The 23,482-nt window shown below is 45.7% G+C and overlaps 1 protein-coding gene across 2 annotated transcripts in view; it reads left to right on the forward strand.

Moving 5' to 3' along the window:
- Window positions 1–9,960: 9,960 nt before the first annotated feature.
- SBSPON (somatomedin B and thrombospondin type 1 domain containing) overlaps window positions 9,961–23,482 on the forward strand; it is a 32,003-nt gene continuing 18,481 nt past the window's right edge. Inside the window, exons 1-2 of one of the 2 annotated variants that reach the window (XM_014481993.2) lie at window positions 9,973–10,412; window positions 22,528–22,722. In XM_014481993.2, the coding sequence (XP_014337479.2) occupies window positions 9,977–10,412; window positions 22,528–22,722 (631 nt within the window). In that variant the 5' untranslated portion in view covers window positions 9,973–9,976. Of the gene's footprint in view, window positions 10,413–22,527; window positions 22,723–23,482 lie in introns of both variants that reach the window. The other variant, XM_070382266.1, reaches the window with a different exon arrangement.

Consider the following 23,482-nt stretch of genomic DNA (forward strand, 5'->3'; position numbering starts at 1 on the left):
CCCACTTCAGTATTCTGGCCCGAAGAATCCCATGGACAGAGGAGCCTAGCGGGCTACAGTCCATAGGGTCTCAAAGAGTGGGAAATGACTGAAGTGACTTAGCACACATGCACACGTAGTTGGTAGAACCAAGTAGGCCTTAGTAAATGGTAGTTCCTTTATTCTCTGTAAAGAAGTGAGTATCTGGAGGACTAGCGTACAAAGAACATGTTTTCTCTGTAGCAAATTTCTAGGATCAAGGTCAAAGTCATAATACGCAGCATGGACTGCCTCACACCCACACAGGCCTCCAGACATGCCAGTGAGCACACTGGTTTCCCACTTGTCTCAGAACAAGTGAAGTAGGAACATTCCTCTCCCTTGAATGGAGCACATTTCTCTCTGGCTTATCGGACAGGAACTTCTGGGGACTTTGTGCTTTTGCTGACTTAGTGGGAGTTGCACACATAGAAAGAAAAAACAATCCACTATAAAAATCCCCACTGTGGCTCAGAGAAGGTAATTTTACCGTAAAAGGAGTAAATTACTTGACTTCTTTAATGTTATCCAGATGATTTTCTCCTTTTCATTTTTTTAAGCTTTGCTTATAATTCCACACTATTTCCTCGCAGCTCGGGCCCAACTTGGGCACAAGCCAGAGCTTCAACCCTTGCCCTAAACAAGTAGTGCCGAGCAGAAGTGTTCTGGCTGTGCCTTTTAGATTTCAGAATCCCATTTTACATGAACCTGTTTCATGTGGAGGAATGCTATGTAGTTCCCAAAGTGTTTAAGGTATATTAATTCATAAACTGTAGAGCTGGAGGTACTGAGGGAGTCAGACAGACATTTTCTGTAAATACTCAGCTAGTACATATTTCCGGGCTTCCCAGGTGGTGCTAGCGGTAAAGAACCCGCCTGCCAATGCCAGAGACAGGAAGGATCTGGGTTCAATCCCTGGGTGGGGAAGATCCCCTAGAGAAGGAAACAGCCATCCACTCCAATATTCTTGTCTGGAGAATCCCACGTACAGAGAAGCCTGGAGGGCTACGGTCCGTAGGGCCTCAAAGAGTCTGACACAACTGAAGCGACTTAGTGGACACGCCATAAATATTTCAGGCTTTGCAAGTAGTACAGTTTCTATCGTCTGCAACTGCTCTGCCCTTGAAAGTGAAAAAAGCTATAAACAATGGGTGTGGTCATGTTCCAGTAAAATTTTTAGGGACACTGAAGAGTGAGATTCATTTGCTTTTCACATGATACCAAAAAATCTCTACAAACATTTTTCCTTCAGTTCACAAGCTGTACAAAAATTGACATAATTTGTCTAGCCCTGAACTAGACGATTATAGTTCACAGAATCAGTGTTGGATCCATGGAAGATTTTAGAGTTTCTAAAAACCCTTCATTTGATAGCTGAGATTCTGGAACACAGAGAAATAGTCTCCTCAAAGTCATATGTTAGAGATTTATGGGCCAAAATTCCTATTATGGGCCATAATTCCCATCTCCTGATTCCTAAATCAGATTTTTTTTTTTTTTTGACTGTACCTTGTGGCATGTGGGATCTTAGTTGCCCAGCCAGGGATCAAACCCGTGTTGCTTGCGTTGGAAAGCAGAGTCTTAACCTTTGGACCTCTGGAGAAGACCCTAAATCAGATTTTTTAAAGTATTTTAAAAATCTTATTTCATTTTTTAATATTTGACTGCACTGTGAGGCATGCAGGATCTTAGTTCCTTGACCAAGGATCGAACCCATGCCCCCTGCAGCGGAAGCTTGGAGTCTTAACCACTGGACCACCAGGGAAGTCCCTAGATTAGATTTTTCAAAACCATGTCATTCTACAATAATCTTCATGACTCATACACACTCATGCAAGCATCTGCAATGAATCCGTAATTAGTCTGTGGACATAAATGTCTGTCTCCAAATAAGCCCTTCTGATTTCAACTTGGAGAGTCCTGGACTCTGCAAAAGGACTTCTTTAACTGTGTTACTTGCAGCCTAGTATTAGCGGTAAGGAAAGCATACGAGACCTCTCTGTCATGACTTATATCTCTACTTAAGTTGAATATTAGTATTTTTGAGCTAAAAGGGTCAGTGGAGATTTTCTTGGCTCACACCTTCAAATTATTTAATAGAAATCAAGGACCAGATAGCCTAAATGAACTACCCAAGGTCATTCAGTGACAAGATTTAGAAGCCAGGTCTTTGGATTCCCAGTAAGGAGCTGTTGCAATTGTACCTTATAGTCTGACAGCTTGTGAATATGAAATTGTTTATGAAAAGCAATTTTATTGCTTATAATTAAAGCATGTCTTGTGTTCATGTTCAGAGAACATGTATAATAATCATTGATCACCAAACTATTTTTATATATCAGGAACTAAACTAGACATTATATAATCCTTTCCTTCTTTATCTCTTTATTTCATTTGGCAGATCAGGAAGCTGAGACTTAAAGTGTTTACAACTGTCTATTCCATATTATGTAGCCAGTAAGTGACAGAACGACAGTTCAAATTCACTTTTCTTTTTAAAACCTGAACTCTTCACTTTCCAGGTCACCTCTTGTGTGCTCTTGTTTTAAGCCACAATTTCTTGTTTTAAGAAATTGCAACAAACTGATATAAATTATAAGGGGGATTTATTGGGGCATGGAATTACAAGATGAAAATGTGACTTCAAATGTCATTAAGTCAGAGCCCTATAAGCCCTGGCTTTGTCTTCCCTGGCTTGTTGACTAAGATCTCAGGTGGCTTCACATAGGTCATATCTGTCCTCAGGCATATCCAGTGAGCGTAAAGGTGAAACTAAATCATCTATGGGCCAAACAAGCATCCCGATCCTGAGGCTCTGATTGCACAATCCCACACCTGGATCATAGGTTGAGGATGGAATTAACCTTAGAACTCATCACTAGCACTCCAGGTGAGGTTAAGCCACCCAAAATGAATTGCTGTCACATAAGAGAAGGAAGAGGTACTCCCTCTGGAAGGGGAAATCTGGGGGCTGTTAAAAAAGAAGTGAAGAATGAATATTTTATAGGCAACCAGTGAATTTACCACCTTCATAGCCACTGTACATTTATTTAGTTGATGAATACACAAAAGATCAAAGATACAAAATTGGCAAAAGATAAAAAATTGGTCAAAGATACAAAATTGGCATCATAAACCTTGATAATGGTAACATTCACTGATTTCTATAAGGTGGTAGGGGAGGAACTGCTCAACGTCCATGAAGCACACCAATCTTTAGCAAGCATCTTTGGATTCTTGCCTGCACTTTAGGCATTATTGAACAAATAGGTATCAGCCGATTAAGTCATACCTCCCAGGTATGTGAGGTTTTCCTGGGGACTAAGTCTGCACTTTGCAGAGAGACAGAAAGGAAATAGTAGTGACCCAATTCAATCTCCCCTTTCTTGCCCAGCTCCCCTGTCAGTCATCTCAGACACTCCCATCACCTCTTTTTAGAATAGCCCTCATCACAACATGCTGTGATGAACTGTTATAAGTCTACTCTTTCCATGAGACCTCAGTCTCTTTAGGGAAGGACCAGTTTTACCTATCTTTGTCCATCAGCCCGGAGTAACATCTCACCCACAGGAAGGGAATGACTGCACAGATAGAATGACTGCAGTGCTAGCCACGAAGGAAGGCTCGACTCGAGCCCTGGAGTGCTGGGGAGGTCACTTAGCTCCTCTGAGCCTGCTGCGCTGCATGTGCGCTCAGTGGTGTCTAACTCTTTGGAACCCCATGGACTGTAGGCCTCTGGTCCATGGAATTTCCAGGCAAGAACACTGTAGTGGGCTGCCATTTCCTACTCCCAGGTATCTTCCCAACCCAGGGGTCAATCCCGTGTCTCCTGTGTCTCCTGCCTTGGCAGGCAGATTCTTTTCTACTGCTCCACCTGGGAAGCCTCCCCTCTGAGTCTCCTCTCCAACACAATGAGAAAATTGCCAATACCTGCCCCATGGGGTTTCCTGCAAAGTACATTATAAAACGTAAAGTGTGATGAAAGTGCTGTTTCTTAAGATTTTTCATTAATTCTCAGATGCATGTTTTCACGTTTACCAACTCAGAAACTGAGATCCATTCTTGCTGTGTACTGAATGCATATGTTTCCCCTGTATTCATACGTTGAAATCTATGGATTTCCCTGGTGGTCCAGTGGCTAAGACTCTGTGCTCCCAGGGCATGAGGCCTGGGTTCCATCCTTGGTCAGGGAACATAACCGAAAGTTCACATGCTGCAACTAAAAATCCTGCATGCCACAGAAAAAATTGAAGACCCAAGTGCCACAGCTAAGACTTGGGGGTAGTCAAATAAATAAACAAGTAAAAATTAAAGTATTTTTTAAAAAAGAAAAGAAATCTAATGCCCAAAGCAATGGTATTAGGAAGCAGGGCCTTTGGGAAGTTATAGGTCCTTGGGAGGGAGATAAGTGCCCTCATGAAAGAGACCCCAGAGATCCTAGTCCTTTGCCATGTGAGGTTACAGCTAGAAGGCACTAGCTATGAACTAAAAAGCAGGCTCTCACCATACACTGATCTTGGGCCCACAGACAGGTGAGGGATAAATTTTTGTGGTTTATAAGCCACCTGAAAAGAAAGTGAATGTGAAAATCACTCAGTCGTGTCTGACTCTTTGCAACCCCATGGACTATAGAGTTCATGGAATTCTCCAGGCCAGAATACTGGAGTGTGTAGCCTTTCCCTTCTTCAGGGGATCTTCCCAACCCAGGGATTGAACCCAGGTCTCCCAGATTGCAGGTGGATTTTTTTTACCAGCTGAGCCACAAGGGAAGCCCAAGAATACTGGAGTGGGTAGCCTATCCTTTCTCCAGGGGATCTTGCCGACTCAGGAATCAAACCAGGGTCTCCTGCATTGCAGGTGATTCTTTACGAAGTAAACTATCAAGGGCCACAACAGTTGATGGTAAGCCACCTAGCTGATGGTATTTTGTATGGCAGCTTGAATATACTGAGACAATACTGCAATCCACAAATAAGTATGCACAATATTTTAATCAACAGTGTTTTGTCTTATATATTATATCTTAGTAGTATAACATAAAATAATGGTGAATCTTACAATTAACTATGTCTGACTGTCAATAAATTATGGGTTTTCCTGGTGACCCAGATGGTAAGGAATCTGCCTGCAGTGCAGGAGACCAGGTTTGATCCCTGGGTCAGGAAGTTCCAGTATTCTTACCTGGGAAGTCCCATGCGCAGAGGAGCCTGGTGAGCTATGGTCCATGGGGTCACAAAAGTCAGAGACAACTGAGCAGCTAACACTTTTACTTTCAGATATCCATGCACTATGTTGCCTCTGACAAATGCCCCCAAACCTGCCTAAGAACCAACTATTCTATTTCATGTGGAATCTAAAAAAACAAACAAACAAACAAAGGACTTCCCTGGTGACAGTGAGTAGGAATCCTCCCACCAATACAGGGGATGTGGGTTTGATCCCTGGTCCAGGAAGATTCCACGTGCTGCAGAGCAGCTAAGCCCCTGAGTCATGATTACTGAGCCTGTGCTCTAGAGCCCAAGAGCCGCAATGACTGAAGCCCTTGGGCCTAGAGCCTGTGCTCCCCAGCAAGAGAAGCTTCTGCAATGAGCCCACACATCATAAGGAAGAGTAGCTCCCACTCACTACAACTAGAGAAAGCCCACACACAGCAACGAAGACCATTATGACCAAACATAAATAGTTTTAAAGAGAAAATAAATAAACATAACTAAATAGAAACAGACATAGATTACAGAGAACAAACAGATGATTGCTAGAGGCAAGAGGGCTTTGGGGAGGATAATGAAATGGTGAGGGAAATTAAGAAGTGCAAGCTTTCAGTTATAAAATAAATGAGTCATGGATGTGAAATGTACCATGTGGAGAATACAGTCAATAATTGTGTGATAGCATTGTAGGGTGACAGATGACAACTAGACTTATGATGGTGATGATTTGGAGATGTATAGAAATGCTGAACCATTGTGTTGAATACCAGGAGCTAACATAGTGTTTCAGTCAATTATAAGTCAAAAAAATATATAAAAAACAGATGAAACTATTTGCAAAGCAGAAATAGAGACACAGATTCAGAGAACAAACATATGGACACCAAGAGGGGAAAGTGGGGTTGGGATAAACTGGGAGATTGGGATTGACATCTATACACTGCTTTGTATAAAATGGGCTTCCCTGGTGGCTCAGACGATGAAGAATCACTTGGAGTGCGGGAGACCTGGAATAGGTAACTAACGAGAGCCTACTGTACAGTCCAGGGGAAAACAAATTCATAAAAAAAGAGATCAGACTTGTGGCTACTGGAGGCAGGGGATGAGGTGGGGTGGGAAATTGACAGGCAAAAGCTACAAACTTCCAGTTATAAGACAAATAAGTACTCAGGATGTAATGTAGAGTATGATAAAGGTAATTAACACTGCTCTCCATTACATATTAAAGAGAGTAAACACCTTGAGTCCTCATCACAAGGAAAATTTTTTGTTCTATTTTGTACATGTTGCATCTATATGAGATGATGGATGTTCATGAAACCTGTTATGATACATGTGATGATGTGTGTGGTCAAATCGTTATATTGTACACCTTAAACTTATCCACTGCTCTATCTCAATTGTTGTTTAGTCGTTAAGTTGTATTTGACTCCTTTTTGACCCCACGGACTGTAGCCCACCAGACTCATCTGTCCATGGGATTTCTCAAGCAAGAATACTGGAGTGGGTTGCCATTTCTTCCTCCAGAGGATCTTCCTGACTCAGGGATTAAACCCCTATCTCCTGCATTGGCAGGCAGATTCTTTACCACTGCACTACCAGGAAAGCCCTGTATGTCAACTATATCTCAGTAAAACTGGAAGGAAGAAAAAAAGAATCAATTTTTCTATTTATCAACCTCAAGAGATTGCCTCCACAGCCCTCAGAGCATCCTGGACGCCTTTTATGACTCCCTGCCCATCCATCTGACATATATCCAAACCTTTCTGGAAATTATTCGTATGTTCATTTCCACACATTTAGTGCAGCACTCAGTCTTACTTGTCCCTCTGTTCCGTTACCCTCTCACCATCACCACTACCAAGCTTTAAGTAATGGGAAGAACTCTGCAATATTTTGGAAATATTTAGTTTTGTCACTAATTAGCTAGATGTCTAATCTCTGTCATCTGTGGTACAGGGGTACCAACATTTCCCCCACAGTTGTGCAAGGTTGGATGAGATCGTATATGTGGACGTCCTTTAAAATGACTGCCTTCTGAAATCCAGTGAACAGAAAGGCCTCCCTCCCCCTCTGTAATTTTACCAGTCTTGGGCAACGTCCAAAAACAACACTTTAGAAGAAAGTGTCTTTTAAGGTGAGTTTCGTGAATTCCTATACTCGCCGCACATTCACTGGGGTGATTTCTGTTCTCCTAAGATCTACAGGACATGGAAAACAAAGTGGTTGATTGTTGCAATCGACTGTACCCGTTTCCAGTAAGAATGTGAACTCCACAGCTTTAAATGTCAGTGTCCCCTCGACTCTGCCTTCCGGCAAGAACTGCTTCCCTTGCAGGGGCCGGCTGGAGAATCTTATCTTGATGGTTTCAAGGGAGTACAAGATATAACTTGAAACTGTGAGTTTTCTTTCAAAGTCACCTACCACAGACAAGCTCCTTTTTATGTTTGGTAATAGGAAGTAATCATTTCCATCCAGCTCTATGGACAGAGGAGCCTGGTGGGCTGTTGTCCTTGGGGCCACAAAGAGTTGGCTGAATGCACACACACACAGTACTCAACTGACCAGTGGTTGGTTGCATCTGTAGATGCAGAATCCGTGGATACTGGGGTGGGGCGACTGTACTGTGCCATTGTACTGAAGACACTCGAACACCTGTGGATTTTGATATCTGCAGGAGAGAAGAGGGGGCGGTGTCAGTCATGGAACCAATTCCCTCACCACCGGCAGAAAGAGGGATGGTTATATTTGCAGTATCTTCTTTTTAACTTTGTGCTTCCCCCTACTTTGTGTGTTAGTTTCTCAGTCGTGTCCGACTCTTTGCGATCCCACTAACTGTAGCCCCCCAGGCTTCTCTGTCTATGGAATTCTCCAGACAAGAATACTAGAGTCGATTGCCATTCTCCTTCTCCAGAGGATCTTCCTGACCCAGGTATGGAACCCTGGTCTCCTGCATCACAGGCAGATTCTTTACTGTGTGAAGAAGTCCTTCCCCCTACTTTGCACACAATTAAAACAGGAGTTTGTCTCTTACTTGGTTTTAGGCTTTAAATGACGAAGTGGGAGCGGGGTGGGCATTAGGACACGATCTAATTGATATCTAATGACCACTTTGTTCTCAATTTACTCACATCACCTCATTTCTATAGACAACACACAGCAATCTTAAAAGTTAGTATTCTTTATTTGAGATGAGAACACTGGAGGCGAACTGTCCAAGAACATAGAGTCAGAACTGGACCCAATCTTTCTGAACACAGACTCCCAACTTCCTGTTTTTGATTTTAGATTTTGGGTTTTGTCTGGTTATAAGGAAAAAGGGATGATAAAAAGTATTTGAGGAAGCATTGGGCATTGTATTTTTAATTCTCTTAAACTGGAGGTCATCTTCTTTTACTTTCTGTATCTGAAAATGAACTTGTCAGTGGAGCATTTATGTTTTCCTGGAACAAGTCCAGATTCTTAAGACATTACAGAACAAGTCTCTAGCTAAAGGCATTCCATAAAGCAGACAGCCTTAGGGAAGACGTGGGAGATAAATTACATGAATGAGTTAGTATGAAGATGCTAATAAAACGTACACACACAGGTAAAAGCAAAGGGTATAATTTGCTGACAAAGTTATTTAATATCAACTACCAAGAACTAAAAATATTAAAAAGTAAATCTTTTTAAATTAAATTGCAAAAAGAGAGGCTTACCTAAAGAGGAAAATAAGATTATTTCCAAGCCTGAGATTTATTAGTGTAAATAATCACAAAGAAATGATTTCTTTTTTATTTTAGAGTGTGTTTTCTTTGGACAGTGGGGGAAAATTGCTTTGTACCCTTGTCAAACTTCATCTGTGATTTCAGTTTATAAGATACAATTCTTATAAAAGATTCAATCTTTTTCATGTCACAGCTTTTTTGCTTAATTTTTTATGTGTGATTATTGTATTGTTTATTTTCATAGCCAAGTTTTTTTTTTTCCTTTTGCTACTTTTCTAGTCTCTGAAGAGTAACAGGAATTCTTTGAGAAGTCTTCATATGAGAAAGGAAAAAAAAAATTCTGAAGTTAATTAGATTTCTCAGATACAACTTTATGGTCTCAGTTTCTTACAAAAAACCATGAATAGTTTATGTTTAAAAACATAAAAGAAAATGAAACTTCCAGAACTATTTGGTTAACAAAAGGAATACAGAAAATATATTTGGAGAAAAAGGTGGAAGAAAATGTCTATACGAAGTTAGGATGGCGCTTGATTAAAGCGGAAATTAATTCTACAGTACCATCAAGCAGAATTTCTTTGGGGAAATCTGCTTTAACAGAAAGCCAGGCACCGTTGGTAGTCTATGTATCATTAATTGATTCTTCGGTGAAACAAAGTGGCATTTTCCTGGGGCAGGAAAAACCCATTAGAAAATGCTGCAGAAAGAAAGGACGTTAAGTCTTATCTCTCCATTCAGTGGCCTGGGGAGGTTGCGGAGGGGAACTGGGTGTCCTGGGAAAAGTACATCGTGGCTTTCTGGGCTAAGTCTGGGCGAGCCGTGCGACTGAGCCCGGTTCGTGCCCATCGAGTGCGATACGGCTCCTGGCTTCGGAGTCAAGCTGCCGACTGGCTAACCTGTCCCCAGAAGTCAGGAAGCAGAGTTTGGAGCCAGGAGATGTGGCCGCCCTGGCGGGGCGGCTGGCGGGCCCGGTCGCTCCCTGAGATCCCAGAGCACCTGCTTTTCCGCTGCCTCCCGGCCGTCCCCGCGGGCCGGGCCATGGGCGCCGTGGGCAGGGGCCCGGGGTCCCGAGCGTCGATCGCGGGCGCCGGGGGCGGAGGCGCCCTCCCCGCCGGTCCCCGCCCGGCTCCCGACGGGCGCGCCGCCAGGGCCGGGGTGGGGCGAGGGCCGGCGCGGGGCAGGGCCTGGCCGGGCTGCTCCGGGGCCGGCGCTCTCCGAGGAACCCCGGCACTTGCCCCGAAGGTGTGCAGAGCGCGCGCCATGAGGACGCTGTGGATGGCGCTGTGCGTGCTGGCGCGGCTGTGGCCCGGGGCCCTGGCCGGCTGCGCGGACGCCGGGCGCTGCTGCCCCGGCCGGGACCCCGCCTGCTTCGCCAGCGGCTGGAGGCAGGACCGGGTCTACGGGACGTGCTTCTGCGACCAAGCCTGCCGCCTCACCGGGGACTGCTGCTTCGACTATGCCAGGGCGTGCCCAGGTGGGTGGCAGGCTCGAGGGTGGGCAGCTGGCAGTTCGCCCGCAGCAGAGGGACGCAGGTCCCACACTGGGGACCGCAATGCCGGAGCCAGGCTTTCCTGGGCTCATCTATTCCACCCTAGACGCCTCCTCACCCCTACCCTACCCCCCGCCCGCCACCTGCCCCATTCAGGTCCACCCAACTCTATGCTAGGGTCCTCCAGCCCCTTGCATCCAGGTCCACCCAGCTCTTTTTGTCCTAGGGTTCTCAGCCCGCTCTCTCTAGGTGCTCCCCAGACTCTCCATCCTAGGGTCCCCCTGCCCCCTCCATCCAGGGATCTCCAGTCTTCTGGACATACAGTTCCAAAGCACCCCTTCCCACCACGGCCTGGCCATAGGGACTAGAGCCCGTGTTCTGGAAGGGCACAGGCCATCTCTGTCTAGTGAAGCCCTCCACTTGGGAGCTCCAGGCCTGGTCCGGCCACCTTCTGCCTGGAGACATGGCGCTGACAGGTGCCAGGGGAACGCCCCAGGCCAGTTTCCACAGGGGTGCTTTCTTTTAACCCTTAGCTTTCAATCAAGAGGGGGTGAAAGGAGGAACGTGGCGCCAAGGCCTGGCTCTGGGAGAGTGCTTTCTTCTGGAGAAGGAGTTCCTGGAGTACCACAGTTGTCCTCACCTGCACTCTGGCCCGTTGCACAGCCTCTTCCTCCTATGAGGTGTTCCATATATTCTTTAAATTCAGTTGTATCCATATAACATGACTAAGGGTTTTATCTCAGGGTTCCTAGTATGTTTCATTCTTGCTGGTTTTCCTTTAGGTTCAGTCTTTTTAATCTTTAAACCTCACACAGTATAGGCTCCTGGTATAGATGTGATAAATGCCAACTTAATTAAAAGGTAAAGGAAGATGTGGTGAGAGTAGTCCTGAAGAACAAGACATACTTGAGAAGAAGCCAGGTCTGGAAAGAAAAGTAGCCCTGCTCCCTGATAATCACAACACCCCCAAAGCCACACATGCATTAGGGCTTGACCTCAAGGATCCTGGTGTTGTGGGAGCCTCAGCATGTTCCCGGAAAAGGAACCTGCAGGGCTATTATTCCCCAGGTACCTGGATGCCTGGTAGAGAGTAGCACCCTTTCTGCCTCTTTTTAGGCAGGGAGAGGCCACGGGCCCATGGCAGGATGGTCAACCAGGCCCGCTGCTGAAAGAACACAGTTGAAAAAACATGAAGTGTTTTTTTTTTTAAATCTTGATTGAAAGCTAATGATACATCTGAGAATATTGATTTTTTTTTTTTTTTTTTTGATAAGCTGCTTTCCTGCTTCTGCACCAAAGCCAGGGCACTTTACTACCCAAGTAAGGTGAAGAGTCAATTACTTAGGAAATGCAGTAGCCTCTGGCCAGGTGCCCCTGCTCCTCACAGCATCCCTCCCAAACTCCTGTTTGTCTCGGTTCCCTGGATCACTTGAGCGAAGCCTGCCCACTATGGCAGTCTCTCTCCCCAAATCTTTTTTCTCTCTTGAGCATTCTACCTACATTGTAAAGGGAAATACAGAATTCCTGCAGTTCAGTCTGTGGTAAACACAGTGATACAAAAACCATGAAGACACAGTTTCTGCCCTCCTGAGTCCAGCAGGGAAACACACATACAAAACCGTCTGCCACATGCTCAGTGGCAAAACAGTGGATCTGGGAGGCCAGAGAGGAAAAGCTCAGGAGACCGGAGGAATTCAAGGACGGCTCCTCAGAGGAAGTAATGGGCAAGCCTAGTCACAGAGAATGAGCGAGAAGCCTCTAGAAGGAGGATGGGGGTTCTAGGAGGAAAGCATCCATGGCTGTTCAGTGTTACCTGTGGGCAGCAGCCTTTTGTGCCAGTGCTAGGCCAGGCCCTGACAGTCACCTGATGAACAGGACAGACAGTGAACACAGCTAGATAGGTGAGTGTCAGGAGGAGAACTGGCCTTTTCATGAGCCCTAACAATGCTGTGAGGAATTCCAGAATCCTCCAAGTCTCTATTTGGTCAAAAATAAATCCCTCCTTTTTAGTCCAGGAAGCAGAAATACTAAAACAAAGGCCTGTCATTTCAAAGTGAGGATTTTTGGGGAAGGTGATAGCAGAAGAGAGAAGACTTTACCATCTCCCAGAGAACTCAGAAAAAAATCCTGGGCTCTTTGTGCTTAGGGAGGGCTGGGGCGGCGGACGAAGAAACCCAAACCAGAAAAGGGAATGGGGCCTGATAGGATTTTTAAAGGAGTATTTTCAGGAACCTTAAATGCCCTTCCCAAGGGAGTTAGCAGAGGCTCTCCCAGGCCTAGGCAGAAACAGGCTTGGGATGGAAAATGCTCCTCCGTGATAGACTCTCTGCATCTGGAGTTTTGGGGACAAGGCAGCAAGAAAATAGAGACAACCAGGGACTTCCCTGGTGGTCCAGTGGCTAAGACTCCTCCTTCCCAGTGCTGGGGACCTGGGTTCCATTCCTAGTCTGGGAACTAGATCTCGGAGAATCCTGCAAATACAACCTGGCACGGCCAAATAAATAAATTAATTAAACTGTTTTTTAAAAGAAGAAAGAAAATAGAGACAGTTGGAAGGCAGCCACTCTGTGAGCCTGAGCCTTCTCAGGCCTCCACGCTGAGGGAGAGTGAGGGGCAAGACGGAGCTGAGCTGCTTGGCTTCCTTGGCCCTGGACCAGCATCACAACCATGCTGTGTGTTTGGGGAGAAGGTGAGGTGGGCTGGTATTGGTGTTTCCCAGCTGTAGGAGCTGGGGCTTTCAGAGGGCTTTCCCATCACAAAGTTAACACTAGTGGGGAACAGAATGAGTCAGAACCCATGACTACCTGCTTTCAAGCTGCCATCAGCCCCATCTGTCTGTGCCAACTCATAGCTGTGATTTACTCCTGGATAAATCAAGGTGCAGCAGCTCAAAGCTCCCAGTGACTCGGTGTACACAGAACCGCTCTGCCTCTGAGAATCTTGTTTGCTTCTTACCTAAGGATGCATTACCTGCCAATGCTGCTGGAAGCAGTTTGTCTGAAATGACATTACATGTGAATGAAAAAGGTAACTGTGTCAATGGAACTTACCTCTAGCCCTTCTGATTTTTTCATCTTGATAAATGCATTATTGTTATTATTTTTGATGTGGCTAAGAGATGAAGTACTGGAAATTTTTTATTTTTTTGCTCAGTAAAATTAAGTTGACTGTAAAGACTGACTAAACTTTCAGGATTTCCCTGGCAGCACAGAGGTTAAACCTCTATGCTACCAATCCAGGAGGTGCAGGTTTGATCCCTGGGCAGGGGACTAAGATCCCACATGCCCCACAGCACAGCCAAGAAAACACACACACAGACACACAGACACACACACAAACCCAGAATGACTAAGCTTTCCAACAAAAAATAAGTTCTGAAACTAATCATCTCAGAAAATCTCATTAGGGTGATGGCATGGGTTTCAACACCCATAATGTATGTTCATAACTACTCCACATCCCCAAATGATAGAAAATTCACCATTGGCTGAGCCTGAGCAGATATGGGAAAAGGCCAAGAAGCCAGATCCAAGTTACCCTGCCCTGAAAGAACTTCCTGGAAGATTTGCTTATCAGTCTCCTAACGCCCAGGCTCCAGCTCATCAGCTGTGTTCACAGAATCTGCCTTCTAAGACCATAGAAGCAGTAAGTTGCACTAGATCTTGGATGAGCAACTTAGGAAAGAGTAATCATAAACTCAAGTGAAGCAGGACAAAGAAACGAGTAGCCTATATGGGCCAGTCTCTTCTGCCAGATTGATGGGGAATCTCGGAAACCAACTAGGGCTTCCCGGGTGGTGCTAGTGGTAAAGAACCTGCCTGCCAGTGTAAGGAGATGTAAGAGACCAGGTTCTATCCCTGGGTCTGAAAGATCCCCTGGAGGAGGAAATGGCAACCCACTCCAGTATTCTTGCCTGGAGAATCCCATGGACAGAGGAACCTAGCGGGCTACAGTCTGTGGGGTCACAGAGAGTCAGATACAACTAAAATGGCTTAGCACACAGCACTAGGAAATCAAGTGGCCAAAATCTGCTGACATCTTAACTGGAGGGAGCAGGGGCACCATGCTGGAAAATACAGGCTCCCAAACTCACCCCCCAAAAAGGACGGCACAGTCCACGATGATTTAAAAAATCAAGACTTCACTGGAGCCGTCATGGCCTGAGAGACAGTGTGTGGCTTCCCCTGCCTTTGTCCCTGCGGAAATAACGAGCAGGGACTGGCGCCAGAATTTGACATGATTTGGCTGCAGCCCTGGGTGTGCAGTCCAGGAGGGGAAAGTCATCCATGCTTACCCAGCACTTACTCTGTGCCAGGCCCTCCTCTCTAAGCAGCCTCACAGCTCTCAGTTTCCTTAGGTCTCACAACCCACCAAGGCATTCTCCATTTTGACCTCTTTCTACGAATGAGCTAAACAAGCGCAGAAAGGTCAAGCAGTTTGTCCAAAGTCACACAGCTAAAAAGTGATGAAGTGACATTTGAACTCAGGGGCTCTGGATCCAGAGCCCACAGGTTTAAACATTAGGTTTTCACTGCCTCAGGGAAATGAGGCTTTATGGGAAGCTGTGGACTTTGCAGAGCAGGCACCATATAAATACTGGTAGAGTGAGTCTTTTTTTTCTCCATCAATTGTGTGCCTCTCGAGGGCAAGAAAATGTGCCCTGCACCTCTTTGAAATCCCCTAAGAGTTATTGCGGAGCTTCCCAGGTGGCACTAGAGGTAAAGAACTTGCCTGCCAACGCAGGAGACATAAGAGACAGCGGGTTCAATCCCTGTTTCGGGAAGATCCCCTAGAGTAGAGCATGGCAACCCACTCCAGTATTCTTGCCTGGAGAATCCCATAGACAGAGGGGTTTGACGGGTTATACTCCTAAGGTCACAGAGTCAGACATGACTGATGCAACTGAGCATGCACACACTCAAGAGCTTTTGCAATGTTGCTAACAAACGATTGTCCAAAAAAAATGGGACCGACCACTCAGTGCCTCTGAGGCATATCCACATGTCCTTTTTAAAAATGATAGTTTCCTTCCTTATCACAAAATATATGTTTGTTGCAGAAAGTGTGGGAATGCACAAAAGGAGAACAGAACTCACCTTAGAAACTTATTACCTAGAAAAGTATCATTATCTTTTTTATTTTTATCCCTTTTCCCCCCAACCCCAGGTTTGCAGGGTGTCTACAACCCTGTTTTTCAAAGGTGACAGTTCATTTCACTGTCCTGCTAGCATTTCATAAACTTGTCCAGTTAATATCTCAAAAGAAAAAACAAAACAAAACCAACCTATCAGGGACCAATAACGTGGTTTCTGCAAGAGGAAACAAATACTTGATCATTTTATTTATGCTTTTGAGGGGCTCCATAGACACTTGGGCAATTTTTATGGTCTTGTTTGACTTTCAGAGAAGTTGTGACAAGTTTCCTGGGAAAGGGGCACATATGCAGAAGGAGAGAGAAAAAGGCAGATGACGTAAATTTAAAATTGTGTCACCCAGGGGCTTCCCTGGCAGTCAGTGGTTAAGACTTCATCTTCCAATGCAGGGGGTGTGGGTTCGGTCCCTGGTCAGGGAGCCAAGATTCCCACATGCTTTGCAGCCAAAAAACTGAAACATAAAACGGAAGTACTATTGTAACAAATTCAATAAAGACTTTAAAAGTGGTCCACATAAAAGAAAAAGATCTTTAAAAAAATAAATAAAATTGTGTCACCCTGAGGAATGTGTGTGTGTGTGAGGGACTGTTTTATTTTTCCTTCATAGACTTTTTTTTTTTTCTTTCAGTTTTTGGCTGTGCTGTACAGCTTGTGGGATTTTAGTTCTCCATCCAGGGATCAAACCCAGATCCTCGGCAGTGAGGGTATGGAGTCCTAACCACAACCACCAGGGAATTCCCTTCCATAGACTGTCGAGAAACAGAAGCCAAGTATCAATGCTGCTGCTGTGCATAAAGTGCAAAAAGAATATTTCCTTAGAAATGGTTAGGGCTAAGAACTGATTGGAACTTTAAAAAGTGAGGGAGAAAGTGCTTGATCGTGGGTGGCCTTCACCTTTTAGGTGGCAAAGAGCCAGGCAGGCAGGGCCAGATTACAGAGAGGAAAGTTTGAGTGTCTGATTAACCAAGGAGAGACTATAGGAAGATAACCAGGCCTTACATTAAGAAGAAATAATCCAGACTGTATTCATGAAATGAAGGAGCTTGCCCTTCAGCTCAGTTTGCTGCTGCAGCTGCTGGTGTGTGTGTGTGTGTGTGTGTGTGCGCGTGCATGTGTGTATTTGGCATCATCAAGGAAAAGCATTAGAAAAAAAAATTTTTAGATTACCCTTTGATACCTACAGGACTTCCCTGGTGGCTCAGATGGTAAAGAATCTGTCTGCAGAGCAGCAGACCTGGGTTCAATCCTTGGGTGGGGAAGATCCCTGCAGAAGGGAATGGCAACCCAATCCAGTATTCTTGCCTGGAGAATCCTATGGACAGAGGAGCCTGGCAGGCTACAGTCCACGGGGTCGCAAAGAGTCGGACACAGCTGAGCGACTAACACTTGATACCTACAGTTGAAAATAGTGTGTGTAATTCTGGTTTCCACCTCTATCTGGACTGGGAATGGGCCTGGGGAAAGTTGAGTGGGAAATCTGAGAGGGAAAGTGTCTATAGAAAGATGGGTCCAAAAGCTGCGGGGCAGGGGTCTACTGGAACAGTAAGTCCACGAGTGGCTCAGACGGGATACACACAGGGGTTTTCCCACCGTATTCTGAAATTCTTGAGTGAGGGAAATCAGGCTCAAATAAAAGGAAATACCACCTCACCCCACAGATATTAATGCTGAAAAAGCTTGTCACTTTCAAGATGTGGTAATGCCAGGAGATATAAATGGATTAAGAAGGACTTGATGGACTGTGGTTGCTGGGAGAAACTGGACTCTACGTAACCTTAAGGAGCAGAGAAGCAGTGCTCCTTCCAGGGGCACTCTTTGGGGCCACCATTGCCAGGAGATCCCAGGCAACTCTGGCCCAGGTTAGGAATTTCTTCTGTGTTTGGCTCTGCGAGTTTCTGACTTTGTTCTTCCTCCGGCTTTCCTTCACACCCTGGAGCCTCTGTCAGTCCTTTGGCTTCTTATTGGGTTGGGCAAAAAGTTCATTACAGAAAAACCCAAATGAACTTTTAACCCAACCCAATACTTATGATGTGAGCAGGCCAGAGTCTGTTTCAATGTAGAATTTAATTTAGAAAGGAGGAGGACCTGGTCTAATGCCATTTCATTCATCCATCTGACAATTTATGGAGCACCTGCCATCTGCCAAGTGCTAGGGATGAAATACAAAATGAACAATAAACAAAATAAATACATATGTATTCTGAATTATGGGCTTCCCTGGTGGCTCAGAAGGTAGAGTCTACCTATAATGCGGGAGACCCAGGTTCAATCCCTGGGTCAGGAAGATCCCCTGGAGAAGAGAATGGCAACCCACTCCAGTATTCTTGCCTGGAAAAGTCCCATGGACTGAGGAGCCTGGCAAGCTACAGTCTATGGGGTTGCAAAGAGTCAGACACAACTGAGCGACTTCATTTGGTTGGTATTCTGAATTATGGAGATGCTAGAAGGCAGGAAACACTGAGGTCTGAGAGGAAATAATTTTGTGGGGTGTGTGTATGTGTGTGTGTGATAAGCCGGTCAGGGAAGGTCTCCCTGGAAAGGAAATAGTTCAGCTGGGACCTCAAAGATGAGCCGAACCCAGCCATGCCCAGTGTGGGAGGAACATTCCAGCAGAGGGAACACACAGCCAAAGGTCCTGAAAAAGCATGAGTGGGTGTGGCAGGGGCAAAGGGGCCACTGTGGGCAGAGCTTGGAAAGAGGTGTTGGGGAGTGGGGGCTGGCTCCCAGTGGGAGTGGCAGGCAGGCACAGGCAGGTCACCCAGGACTTGGTGGGCCACTCAGGGAGTTTGAATTCTATTCCAAATTCAATGGCAAAACCTTGGAAGGAGTTTTAAAAGCCATTAAGAGAGAGAGAGAGAGTAGTGGTACATCTTTTGAAGTAATTTTACTTGGATCCCACTTGTGTTCAGTCACTCAGTGACTGAACTCTTTGTGATCCCATGGACTGTAGCCCGCCTGGTTCTTTTGTCCATGGGATTTTCCAGGCAAGAATACTGGAGTCGGTTCCCATTTCCTTCTCCAGGGAATCTTTCTGATCCAGGGATCAAACCCTCATCTCTTGAGTTTCCTGCATTGACAGGCAGATTCTTTACCGCTGAGCCACCCAGGAAGCCCAATTTTACTTCGATATGACTGGGTATTCCCCTTAGAACATGGGGAAATATCCCCTACTCTTGTTTGAAGATTCATTACTGAACTGTTTAACTTACTTTTTTGCTCTTGGCTGTTCTCCCTGTGGCTATGGTGGGGACGTGTGATAACCAGAAGGCTCCAGAGGGAGGGACATGAGCTGGCACGTATGGCGAAAGGCTTGACGGTTCCTTCCATTCCGGATCTGTCCACTTGCCACTCCCCAGTGACCCCAGAGCCAGAGGCGTTCACTGCACCCAAAGTAGAAGCTTAGACATCCCCTTCCTACCTCTGTTCTCTTCCATGTCTGATTCTGTGTCCGTTTCCCATTCCCTTATACGTCCTGGGATCACCTCCCAAGTAAATTGCTCTCAGTCAGATCCATGTCTGAGGGTCCACTTCTGGGGAAACCCACCTGAATGTCATGTGGAGTTGAAACAAAGGAGAAGAAAAAGGCTTGCAGTGCTTCTAGGCACCCATTAAATCTAGGCTTCTTTCCTCTAAAAAGGGTAGGATGGTTCCATTAAATTCAAACAAAGACCCGGGGAAGCTGCAGTGAGCTTGGAATCAGGAGCTCTTTCTGCTGGCTAGGTGAGAGTCTGCCGGCCCCCAGTGACAGCCAGTGAAATGTGAAGGATAAGAAAGTCGTGTGAAGAAAGACTGCTTTGTTAAGCTGTACACAGATGTGAGTTAGGTGAGCTTTAGTGGGAGGCGGCAAGAATACCAGCCGAAGAGTTCAAAAGGAAGTCTGTGTCAAGCAGCTGAGACATACGACTTGTGGTAACAAACCTGTCAGAAGTTTCCGTTCTCCCAGCCTCCATGACCGAAGATTGCTTGTGATCTGTGACAAATTGCAATCCAAAGAATCAGAAGTTCACAAGTTACTCAAGATGAGAATCTTTTGTGCAGAACAGGAAGAAATACTTCAGACTCATCTTCCAACTCAAAATATTTTGTGGAACACCTGTCTACTGGTGAAACTCTACATGAACTTTTTTCACTTTGTTTGACAATGAAGACCCCAAGATGTTCTTGTTCGGGGCCCAGAACTTTCTGATTCTCCTTATGAGGCTGTTAAAATCATAGATTGGGCTTCTCAGGTAGCGCTAGTGGTAAAGAACGCTGCCTGCAGTGCAAGAGACTTGAGAAACGTGGGTCCAATGCCTGGGTTGGGAACATGCCCTGGAAGAGGGCATGGCAACCCACTCCAGTATTCCTGCCTGGAGAATCCCATGGACAGAGGAGCCTGGCGGTAGGGTCACAAAGAGTTGGACATGACGGAAGCCACTTAGCACATACATACAAAGTCATAGATTAGGAAGAAAGGGCATAGCATTTTGCCAAGGACAAATATTAACCAATAGGAACAACAATTGATTCAATCATTCTGTGATTTGAGGACTTTACCTATGATTCCCAAATAAATAAAGATTTATGAGACAAGACATAAATGTTGAAGAAATACTGGGAGACTAAATTCATCCTCCCATGTCAACTGTTACCCTATGGATAATGTATTGTTGTCGTTGTTCAGTTGCACAATAGTGTCCTACTCTGCAACCCCATGGACTGCACCACCCCAGGCTTCCCTGTCTTTCGTCGTCTCCCAGACCTTTGCTCAAACTCATGTCCATTGAGTCGGTGATGGATAGGGTATAACCAAGGCCATATAACTAAGTTTTGGGTCAAAGCCATGGCAAAATTGTATTTTATACTGCCTCCAAATGTTTAATTTTTGAAACAAGTGTATATTTTTAAAGTGTATTATTAAGTGTAGTTCAAGCATAGGACTAACTAAACTCAGGGATGAAGAGATTTGGGGGAAGAAAAAGAGTTATTAAAGGAATTAAGGACAGGAGGTGTCCTTCTCAACTAGCTCCTAACCTGAAATCCCCTTAAATGCCTTCTGGTTCTATGGGCCAATTGAATCACAGGGCTGTGAAAATAAAAAGGGAAGGTTAACAAAAGATAATGAGCAGGAAGTGACCTGTTATTGATTTTCCAAAGGATGTGTGCATGGCAGATATTGGAAATGAACTCTGGTGTGGCTCATTCTTGCTTCCTTAGATTGTTGACATGTGATACCTATAAGGCTTTTTGTCTGTTTTGTTTTTAGGTTCACAGGATTTTATTTTATTTTATTTATTTGCCACATTGCAAGGCATGTATGATCTTAGTTCCCTGACCAAGGATCAAATCCGGAGCCCCTGCAGTGGAAGCACAGAGTCTTAACCACTGGACCACCAGGGAAGTCCTACCTATAAGTTTTTAGATGATTAATAAAAGCAGTTTTACAGCAGTTTGACGCTCTTTAGTTACTGACTGAACTTTATGATGTATGTTACCCTTTTCATGTCATGGGTAGTGCTACCGAATGATGTAGCTTCCAGACACCACGAACCCTAAACTAGAGTGTGCTGAAAGGCAAAATGCGTTTTCAAGTACAAATTGTCAGAAGTCCCATCAGATTTCAAAGAAGTTTGGGTGTTTTCTTGGTGAAGACTTTGAAAACTTGAATGTATGAGGGTGATTGGAAAAAGTGGGTCATGTTTTTGTGGGAAAGGAATTTTGGCATCCAGTTCAGGGTACATCTTCTGTTTCTTTGTTTTTCTCTTTTCTTATATCCAATTTCAGGTCTTCAAGTAATTCAACTTGAAAACTCAGTACAGTCCTTTTAAAAGACTTATTAGGATTTTAAATGAAAAAGTTAAATATGCAACCACATTGATTTTTACAGTCATGGGCAGAGAACCAAATTCATCCCCTGACTCTGCCCCCATGCCTGACCATGGGTATTCTTACCCTCTGTGGGCCCTGGTTGCTGATCTCTAAATGTCACCTCGTATAGTGTATGAGTCCCTGAGCCATGGAAGGTGAGAACAGAGCACCAGGAGAACCCTACTGGATAGGGGTCATTGGTGTGGCCCTATGCCATGTCTTAAGGAGGCACATTTCCTGATAAGAATTGACCTGGGTAAGTGATGGGATGGTGGGAGAAGTGATTGGTGGGAGAAACACCTGTTTTGTTTATTTTTTTCCTGGCTTCACTGGGTCTTTGTTGCTGCACATTGGCTTTTTCTAGTCTCAGGGAGCAGGGGCTATCTCTGGTGCGGGGTCTTCTCGTTCTGATGGCTTCTGTTGTTACTGAGCAGGGTTCTAGGGCCACTAGGCTTCAGTAGTTGCCAGCTAGGGCTTAGCTGCTCTGCAGTATGTGGGATTTTCCCAGACCAGGGATGGAACCTGTGACCCCTCCATTGACAGATTCTTAACCACCAGCCCACCAGGGAAGTCCCACCTTTTCTTTTTTAGAGTTTATTTCCTTTATGTTTTCTACAATGAATGTGTATTACTGCTATTGTTTAGTCGCTACGTTGTGTCCAACTCTTTGCGACCCCGTGGGCTGCAGCGCACCAGACTTCCCTGTCCTCCAACAATGAGTGTGTATTACTGTTGCCCTAAAAATATTCTGGACAGAGGAGGATAAAGTTACAATCAAAGGAAAACAAGGGCAAAGAGCTGATCTAACACTGGACTGTAAGAGGAAGTACCCTGAAGGCATCAGTCTCTTACTCGGGTGGGTCCTGGCTCAGACCCACCTTCATGATCCGGGAACATCCGCCCGTCTCTAAGGGATACCCATTTATCAGTTCACCATCAGGGTGGGTAGCGTCAGTGTCAACCTTGTGCGTTCCTCCTGATCCACCGCCGGTCCCGGCACGATGTATGCACAGCCTGAACTTGACTGTGTGTCTTGGCGGGAACCGCCTGGCAGGCGCTGGCTGTGCTCAGGTGTGCGTCCCTATCGTGCTGTTTTTCAGCTCGCCCGTGCATCGTTGGGGAGTGGAGCCCCTGGAGCGGTTGTGCCAGCCAGTGTCGGCCCACGGCGCGCGTGCGGAGGCGCGCGGTGCAGCAGGAGCCTCAGAACGGCGGCGAGCCCTGCCCGGCCCTGGAGGAGAGAGCCGGCTGCCTGGAGTACGCGACGCCGCAGGGCGAGGACTGCGGGCATGCCTTCGGTACCGCGCTTTCCTTAATTGCTGTCCCTGGGTGGTGAGCATCCAATGCAGGCACTGCAGGGAGCGGGGTGGGCCAGGCTGCGCAGAGGAGATAGGAAGCTCAGGAAGTGTTAGATAATGCCTTTATCCATCAGTTGCACTAAAGCCCTCCCCAACACCCGAGCCAGCCCTTCCCATTTATAGCTTGTAGGTGGGCCCCTCCCGCGCTGCAGGCGCCAGCTGTAAGGGACCGTACACTGTGGTGTTTAGCAAACTCTATCAAGCTGACCACAAAGGACTTAAGGTAGGATGAGGCTATTTCACACAGGATAAGATGCGTCCAGTAAGGATAACTGGATTTCACCTTTCACCGCCATCCCTGTTTAATCAGGGACACTCGCATACCTGTGAAAATAATAGAAAAATTAGAAATTCCTGTTGTTGGTGTTTAGTTGCTCAGTCGCGTCTGACTCTTTGTGACCACATGGACTGTAGCCCCTCAGACTCCCCTGTCCATGGGATCCTCCAGGCAAGAATACTGGAATAGGTTGTCATGCTCTCCTCCAGGGGATCTTCCCGAGCCAGGGATGGAACCTGTATCTCCTGCATTGCCCTCGAATTCTTTACCACTGAGCCACCTGGGAAGCTCAACAAATTCCTAAAGCATGATAAAATGATTCTCTTAAAAAACCTGTTTCTCCTCCCAGACCAACTGGGTTGGGGCTGATGTGATGAGATTTTTGATTTGGGAAGATTGTTTTGCTTGTGGGCTGGCCCAGGA

This window comes from Bos mutus, chromosome 14 (assembly GCF_027580195.1).
Source record: "Bos mutus isolate GX-2022 chromosome 14, NWIPB_WYAK_1.1, whole genome shotgun sequence".
Taxonomy (NCBI): Eukaryota; Metazoa; Chordata; class Mammalia; order Artiodactyla; family Bovidae; genus Bos; species Bos mutus.